Source organism: Amphibalanus amphitrite, unplaced genomic scaffold, assembly GCF_019059575.1.
Source record: "Amphibalanus amphitrite isolate SeventyFive unplaced genomic scaffold, NRLGWU_Aamphi_draft 001439F_arrow, whole genome shotgun sequence".
NCBI lineage: Eukaryota > Metazoa > Arthropoda > Thecostraca > Balanomorpha > Balanidae > Amphibalanus > Amphibalanus amphitrite.
In genome coordinates, this window is record NW_024882932.1 from 151,289 (window position 1) to 160,348 (window position 9,060).

The 9,060-nt window shown below is 51.1% G+C and overlaps 1 protein-coding gene across 1 annotated transcript; it reads left to right on the forward strand.

Moving 5' to 3' along the window:
* Window positions 1-6,385: 6,385 nt before the first annotated feature.
* On the forward strand, window positions 6,386-7,583 carry LOC122373061 (the record flags this gene model as incomplete). Its single annotated transcript, XM_043350804.1, has 2 exons — window positions 6,386-6,868; window positions 7,152-7,583. Coding segments are annotated over exons 1-2 (915 nt in total), but the record flags the coding sequence as incomplete, so codon positions are not given.
* Between the last annotated feature and the right edge of the window lie 1,477 nt (window positions 7,584-9,060).

Sequence of the window (9,060 nt, forward strand, 5' to 3'; positions counted from 1 at the left end):
GTAACTGGGCGGAGCAAGGGGTCACGCGATACAGGGGCGGAACTGGTTGCCCTCCCGCTCGCCGAGCGACCAACGACTAATACCCTGGAGAACCGTACCTAAAGACAATGCGGTAGATTCTGTCTCGTTACTCATTAAATGCACCATAGCCTGTAGGAAAACGGTCAGCGGAGAAGCTTGCTATAAATTATTGAAAATAAGATGCTTTAAATTTTGTAGGGAAAACATTCTGCAGGATCTTAATTTGTAGCTAGAAGGAGTGCTTATCGTTTTATACATACACCGATCTGCATTGCATTCTTTCCGTCCTTATTCTCTCCGCGCGAGACACGACACATATTCATGCAAGGGAAGGTGCGTTAGCGTGTGTCTTCTTCTTCCAGTCCTTTGCAGAGCTCCGCGTCCCTCTGAGCCCGAGCGGCGAATGACCGGTCCCGGTGTCGCGGCGCGGTGGGCGGGGCTTAGCTGCGGCGCAACAGCTGACGCTGCTACGCCGTGCTAGCCTCTACCACGGCGCAGAGTTTTCCGATCACTTTTTACCATTACAAGTCAATGACAAGTGCCCTTCATTTTGACATTTTGTTAAAAGACCATATTAGTAAAAATTAGGTAGGGCCTTGAAACTCATTGTGTCAAAGTTTGGTTGAAATCAAGCGTTTAGGTAACGAGAAAGAGCCAAAAAGGACTGTTCCAGGTGGTCTGAAATGCAATTTCAGACCACTGGTCGTTCAATAAGTGAGGTAAAATCGCATTTATTTCAGTCCACCTTTGGTGTAACGACATGAAACTTGCAACATATGTTAATTGAAATATTGTCTTCAAAATGGCTATAAGCATTTGGTAGCAGGTCCCATCGGTCAACCACCCCAGCCTTCAGAACTCGCACCTACTTCCAATTACCGTTCAGGCGCACGTGCTTATCTCAGCACTCCACCAAACACTGAAAACCCGCTCGGAAAACTCCTTATTGATGTTTTTTACCATGTCTTTTTATTTTCTTGATTGCCTCATCCGTAAAAAGTTATTCCCTGAAACAGAACGTCTTCCGGCGATCCGAACAGATTGAAGCTGGACGGCGCCAGATCAGGGCTATACTCCAGCATTCCTGTACTGAAAGAGCAAAGCCACCCCCGCACTGATGCCTAGTCGGGCATCCTTCTGTTGTTGAGTGAACTCTTTTGGTATCCATCTCAGGCAGACCTTGAAAATATTTAACGTATCAGATGATGCCTGTAGCTGATTCGACAGAACACTTCACTCCGTAAATGAAGTCAGTCAAGCGAATGCTTTGGGTCTCCATCATCACCTCGCTGATTTCACGGATGGTGCCAGATCCAGAGGGTCCTGCAAGCATAGGTCTGCCTGCGGTAGAATTTTGTCTCTTACACTGCCGTATCACTACCCACTTCCCACCACTAAGCATTGTGAATGGTCATGTGGCGTCATCAGGGTACAATTTGCTGCCGACGCCGGTTTCGAGATGAACTCGATGAGCTAACGGGCGAAGCAAAGTATTTTCACTAAAACGGAAAAAAAAATCTTAGTATGAGCGGCCCGACCTGTAACGATTTTGAGAGGTTTATATAAAAGTAACCACTGCACAGGGCTGATTGACCTGCGGTCTGTTTTTTTTTCTTTCTTTTTTTGCTGGGCAGCCTAATATCCCTTCTACGCCGTAATTAACTTCTATTCACAGGGCTGCGGAGTCGATGAATTTTTTAGGACTGACTCCGACTCCGGCTCCGCACACCTGGCAGGGCCGAGGAGGCGGCAGATTTTCGGTGACTCCGACTCCGGTCTCGGTTTCCAAAATCGACTACGACTCCGACTGCGACTCCGGTCACAGCTGTCGACTCCAACCGATTCCGACTTCGGCTTCGACTCCCACTCCGACTCCGCAGCCCTGTATATTTATAAATCTAAAGGCGTCTGTCGTGGCACGTGCCATGTGAAAAGTTAAGGGTGCTCAAATTCTTTTCCTTAAGTATAGAGCTTTCGAAAGACCTATAGTAAAGGTCTTTCAAAAGGATATATATTATTACATATCTTACCAGCGCTGGGGAAAGGGGGTTGGGGGGTTGGACGTATCCTGCGTTTTTCGCAGATATTGAGTAAAAAAAAAACGGCAGCGCAGAGCAAAACCGTCTTCGCCACACCTATTAATGCAAGTTTCCCGCACATACTGTGAAAGTTTCAAGCCCATGCCTCTCAAGGTTAGGTCACCAGGTAGGTCACGTAAAGTGACCTCGCCTCAGAAAAAAATTAAAATGCTCGTCATAGCCACATTGACTGAACGATCGCCTTGAAACTTTGAGCGATTGATAAGAGCGATGTGCATTAAATTTTAATTTCGTAATTTTGATATCGCTGAGCTAAGTTTAGGACAATCTGCGACCTCTCTATTTTTGTTCAGTTGGAGAAAATTGAAATACGTATTACCTACAAGACAAACGGTATTCTAAACACTCAAATATCATGACACCAGTAAACTTGACACACTGAATAAGACAATAGCACATGGGAACCTTACTTATGTCCCCGAGGCCATCGCAGGTCATGAAAGTTCCCCGGCGGATTTTGCCTTTGATTAGAGCGATGAAAACATCTTCGATGTGCTTGGGTCGACGATGCGCATTGACTGATGCGCAACATGACCTCTTCCGGACAGGTCATGACCTTGAACTTGTTCGTTCCTTGCTTGAGTCAAAAGTGTTTAAAAGTCTATCGAACGCGCTTTTCTACGGCACTGCATCAATATTGGTTCATTTAAGTTATACGCCGGTGTTTCAGAAAATGTTTAAATATGCACCACATTACCTTTGTTGACATCTGGTGACCTAACCGTTAACCTGACCTATAAACTGATCGAATTATTTTCGTCTTGATTTTGAACGTTGTTTCAAATGTCGCTTACCGTGTGTTGCTACGTGGCCCATAGACTGAGTTAACCCTCGCCCGTATTGTTGTATAGCCAGCCACGAACGTATAGGGGAGGGGGGGTCGTTGGATACCCCTTGCCGTTTGGCCTCTGATGGACTTAGAGCTTCGCGGACAAAACGAGCGTGTTGTTGGTGACGAGAGGAAACAAAAAATGTCTATTTTTAACCCTCGCCGGCACAGGCCATTTTGAGTCCTTCGACGGCACAAGGGGGGGTGGTACGACCCCCCCTCGCGTTTGGCCCCTGATCGAGCTAGAGCTTCGCGGAAAAAAACGAGCGTGTTGCCCGTCACGAGACGAAGCCGATGATACCCAATTTTAAGGTCCTAGGTCATCGGGTGACCTTCCAGGTCAGGTCAATGACCCGAAAACCGGGAAAATCGGGACCTGTTAGAAAGTCGTAAAGTGTGGCTGCTATGTGGTTTTTCGGGGTGCTGATCACGAATATAGTGTTAGTTTTGATGAGAGATGATGTCTTTAAGCATTTAGACCAGGTCGGGTCAGGTCAGGTCAGGTCAACCGGTAGGGGTTGTGACGGGTATTCGTAATACGTGTCAACCGCCTCGGACAGCTTCGTAACATGTTACGAAGGCACCAAAACTACTTCTTAAATGTTCAAATGGTTACTAAATTCGAATTCAGCTCCAAAAACTAGCCAAGAAACATGTAAAACTCGAAAAAGTGAACCGAGGTCACCCGAGGTCACCAAAGGTCAATGACCTGACCTGACCTTCAGGTGACCTTGACACCCACCCTAATGCATGGGAGCAACATCAAATCACATGTTTGAACATTTGAAACCACGAAAAGCTTGCAAACGCGCGTCTAATGCGAGCCGACAAGCGCCGAACCGCGATTTCGGCCAAACATGGTCACAGAAAAGAGTCACAGGTCAAAGGTCATTGGGGTCAGTCAGGGTCATGAAATTTTCAGGGTAGGTGTAAAATTGATCAATGCGAGGGTACTGAAAGTTTCGTCGCGATGGGCCGCTTTTTACGCGAGTTATTCGCGAAAAACCTTGGGGGGGTTGCATCAACCCCCCCCCCCCCTGTGCCGGCGAGGGTTAAGGTCCTAGATCATAAGTTGACCTTCCAGGTCAGGTCAATGACCCCAAAAATCGGAACAATGGAAACTGTAAGCTAGAACGTCGTAAAGTGTGGCTGCTAGTTTTTTTCGGGGTGCTAATCACAAATATCATGTTAGGTTTGATCAAATCTTCACGCATTTAGGCCAGGTCGGGTCAGGTCAGGTCAGGTCAACCAGTAGGTTCTTGCCGGGTGTCATAGTAGGTGTCAACTGCCACTCACAGCTCCGCAACATGTTACAAAGGCACCAAAACTGCTTCTTAAATGTTCAAATGGATGCTAAATTCTAAATGAGTTCCAAAAACTGTCCTAGACACGTGTAAAACTCGAAAAGTGAATCAAGGTCACCGAAGTTCAATGACCTAACCTGAGTTTCACGTGACCTTGACACCAACCTTGACACCTACCTTTAACAATCCTGAAAATCAGTGGGGGAAACTGTGGTCAAATCTTCTATTTTTGGAAGCCTTCCATTTTTGGAAGGACCTTCCATAAATGGGTATGCATTTTCCAAAAATGGAAGGCTTCCAAAATTGGAAGGTCTAATCTCAGTGTTCCCAACTGTGATTCACATTCTTTGATTTAAGTTACGGCCTTTTTAAATGTGTAACATTAATAGTTGATTTTGCCATTTATGATCATTGATATAAGGAGAAGCAGCAGTGCTAGTGTTGGTAATACAGGCATGCTATGTCAATGTACATAGTGATATAATAGCATGGTGTCCTGGCGCACTGCTCTCTTTTTCTACTTCTAGAGGACACATAGAAATTCAGAAGAGAAAACAGCTGGTCAATAACCAACCAGGAGGAACACAGCTATAGCCCTGACAAAAAATGGTTTAAATTAAACTTACTATTCCTCATATAAATTGAAGATTCATGCTCCTTCGATAGAAAGTAACACGAAAAACGGCGCAGCAACGCCTATTTAATTCGTCCCATATTCCGGAAAAAAACATTGAAAAATGACGAGACCTCCACCCAAATGTTTGGCAAAAGCCTTAAAAAATTGAAATCAACCACACAATATGCTAATAAATGCAGAAAACGGCAACAAATACAAGTTTTACTCGCCACTACACTCCCGAAACCGCCGCACTCTGTCCAGACAATTCCGCACTGTAAATAAAGTCGGCGGTATCGAACAAGCATGGCCCGTCACTAAAGTACTTTTAAGGATATTTACTTTTCGTTTTTGATGCTTTTTGCTTACAAAATGTTTGATAAAGTCTTATAAAACCATCGTTTGTCGGTAAATTTTTGTCAATTTTCCACGACTCATTACTTTGAAAAATTACCTAAAATACATCCACGCTAGGATTTAGGCATCCACGCTAGATTATGGACACTTCACTATGGCGAATAGAAAGCGACCAGGGGCGATAGTCGCATTTGCCTCATGTTCGGCGGAAATCGGTAAGTTCCAACATATGCGCAACATTTTCTATATTTGGGTACGATGACGTCGTCAGCGTACCCATTTTTGGAAGGTGCGTACCCATATATAGAAAATCCTTCCAAAAATGGAAGGCTTTCTAAAAATGGAAGATTTGACCACAGTTTCCCCGACTGAAATGGCTAATTCATTCATAGTCCCTGTGCTTTAGAACGGCCTGGTCGGGTCGCGCCAGACTGTCTGGATCGGCTTCTGGCCGAGACATAGCTTCGGGCTATTGACCCGAGTGACCCCGGCCCGCGTCCACCTCCCTGCCCCACGGAACCGGCCGACTGGCCCGCCGACCGGTTTAGCCGGTCGGCGGGCTAAACCGGTCTGCCTAAACCGGCGGGCTAAACTCACCTTCCTGGCCGAGTCCCGCGGACTGGTCCCACCGGAGCAGGTCGGCTTCAGGGCTGGCCGATCGGTCGAGGACAGCATCGGCAGACTCGTCCAGCAAGTGCAAGACGGATGGAATCGGCCCAAGTCCAGACGTGCAGACCCACCAGAAGGCACCACCGCCCAGAAGTACGTGCTGGTCGCGTATGACTTCGCGCGCGCCTATGACGTGGTGGACCATCGCCTCCTACGTCTGAGACTGCTAGAGCTGGGACTCCCGCGCTGCATGGTGCAGTGGACGTGGCAGTGGCTCCGAGACCGACGGGTCGCCGTCGAGGTGAACGGAGTGAAGAGTGGCGAACGGGTGTTTCGGGCGGGCCTACCGCAAGGTAGCGTCCTGTCCCCGCTCTTGTTTCTGTTGTGGGCGGCACCCCTCGCACACTCCCTCAAGGCGATCCAAGGATGCACACCCTATATGTACGCCGACGACACTGCAACCCTGTGCGCGGGTGCGAGCATCGAGACGGCCAGACACCGAGCCCAGCAAGCCGCTGACACGCTGACAAGATGGGCCAGGACATCGAAGATGGTCGTCTCGGGAGAGAAAACCCAGGTCCTGGTGCTCTCGCAGTGGCCGAAGGACGCAGTGGACCTGTCCATCAGGGTGGCTGGAGCGAGAGTTGAGGCCCGCGAGACTCTCAACCTGCTCGGAGTAACGCTGGATCGCCTCCTCCACTTCGGCCCGCACTGCAAGAGGATGCGACAGAGAACCCGACCGAGACTGCAACACCTCAGGAGACTGACGGGCAGGGACTGGGGGCTGGAAGAGCGGCAACTCCGCATCGTGGCCAACGGCTACGTCAGAGGCGCGCTGGAGCACGCCGCCGCAGCGTGGCTACCGGCCGCGTCCCCCTCCCACGTAGAGGTACTGGAGAGGGAGATGAGGGAGGCCGCCCGCGTCATAACGGGCTGCACGCGCTCAACCCCCACCGAAGCCCTGATGGCGGAGGCAGGACTGGCTCCGGTGACGGCCCGGAAAACCACCCTGGCGGCGCGATTCCTCGCGAAGGCAAGAGCCCTCCCAGAAGAGGACCCACTACGCCGAGTAGCGGACGCGACCGTCAACCCACGGTTGAAGGCGGTGACGGGCTGGCGCACGGTGGGTCTGGAGGCCTGGCACATGGCAGGTGTCGTGGCCCCGATCGAGCCGGTGCTGCCGCCCAGCGTCGCCCCGTGGGAGGAGGCCCCCCCCGGTGGTCTTTGACCTGGGGATAGGAGCCACACCCCCCTCCGGAGCGTCCGCGGAGACCCGCCGACAGGCGGCTGCCCTGCACCTGGCGTCCCTCCCCCAGTGCGCGACCTGGGCCTGGACGGACGGATCCGCCACGGGAGGAGTGCTGGACGGTGGAGCGGGCGGCTATATCGAGTGGCCCGACGGGGAGAGCCACGAGCTCCGCGCACCAGCGGGCAAGCTCTGCTCGAGTTACCGAGCGGAGATGGTGGCACTCCGCGAGACACTAAACTACATCGGCAACCACACTGATCATGAGGAGGACCCCATCATACTGTGTACCGACTCGCAAGCAGCTCTATCTGCCCTACGGAGTGGCCCGGCCGAGCAAAGGACGCAGCTGAACCGAGCTGTCTGGGACGCTCTGGCCCTGGTGTCCGACAATGGAGAGCGGCAGGTGCTCCTACAATGGGTCCCGTCCCACTGCGGGCTGCCTGGGAATGAGATGGCCGACAGCCTGGCCAAGGAGGCGGCATCTCTCCCCCAAGAGCAGGTACCGGTGGACACGCGCACAGTGCATAGAGCAGCGGCGCGAGCGGCGGACGCTCGCACACGAGAGCAGCGACCCCCAGGCTGGTTCCGAACCCTGATGGGGACAACGCGCCCACCCACAGTGTCTGGCCTGGACCGTCTGACGGCTATCGACGTCCACCAGCTGAGAGCCGGACACTGGTCAGGGTCGCAACAATACCTGCATCGCATCGGCAAGAGCCCCACACGGCAGTGCGACGCCTGCAATGAACGAGCATGCGGCGGAGCCCTCTGCCCACTCTGTAAGGAGGAAGCCGACACCCCAGATCACATTCTGTTGCGGTGCCCAGCGCAGATGGGGCTTCGGTTCCGCCTGACGGGAAGCATACACGCCCCAACCAGAGAGACTGCAAGGAGCACAAGTTACATCGCGGCCATGGCGGCCGCGCGCAGAGGGATGCTAAGCCGCGAGGCTTCGCGTCGCTAGACGCCGAGAGGACGAACAACAACAACAACCGGTTTAGCCTCTGCGCTGGTCACCGACTCATGTCTGTTTACGCACCCAACTCGCACTACCATTCCGTAGTAAGCGGCTGTCAGCTGAGCTCATTGAAGGCATGGCAGGGACGGTTCTAGGAGGGGGCAAAAAAAACTTAGTCTTAGGACGGAAAATACAGACTTCTGTGTATTGTAGCGACACGGAGAGGTGGGTCCTAACAAGGGGTTCAAACAAAGTCGTGTGGTATTGCGCGTCCCTCCGTCAGGACTTCCGCGCACTCGGTAGCAGAGCCTTTGAGATATTGGCCGGTTTCGCTGAAGCAACTAGAACCTACCACGCAATGAGCAGAGGGCTGTACGTGCCTGTAATTGTTCGTGCATTTTAGGAGTATTCGTGTGGCTACACGACCTACAACTTCAGAAATAAAATTATGCTTTCAATGATATGCAGAATGCGGGGGTTTTGCGAAATACTATTATACTACAACAGAAATTGTTCTGTGACGGTCCCTTACCGATCACGATCGCCTACTTTGTCGATACCGCTATCGTGGCCCTAGAAGTAGTCGAGGTGGTCCCTGAGACAGCCAAAAGGGAGCCATTAACCCTATTCCTGGCGGGCTCCGCCGGGACAAGAAACTGGCGGGGGGGGGGGCGATTCGGCCCCCCCCCCTTCAGATCTCAAAAACTACACATCGCAGCGACAAACGGCGAACGGCGTTTGATAGGTCGTTTAAAGATCTACAACTTTTACATAAAACATTTTCAGGTAAGGTCAATATTGAGGTCACCAGAGGTCATCAACGATAAAATGTTTTAGAATTAGTTACCTATATAACTTTTAACCCTATTCCTGGCGGGGGGGGGCCTCAGGAGCCCCCCCTGAGGTTTTTTGGTTATATCTCCCAAACGCGTTGAGCTAGGAAGCTCAAATTTTCTGACTTTTCCTAAAAGGCTTCTACGCAACATGTCTGAAAATTTTGAGTTGATCTGACCTCAGG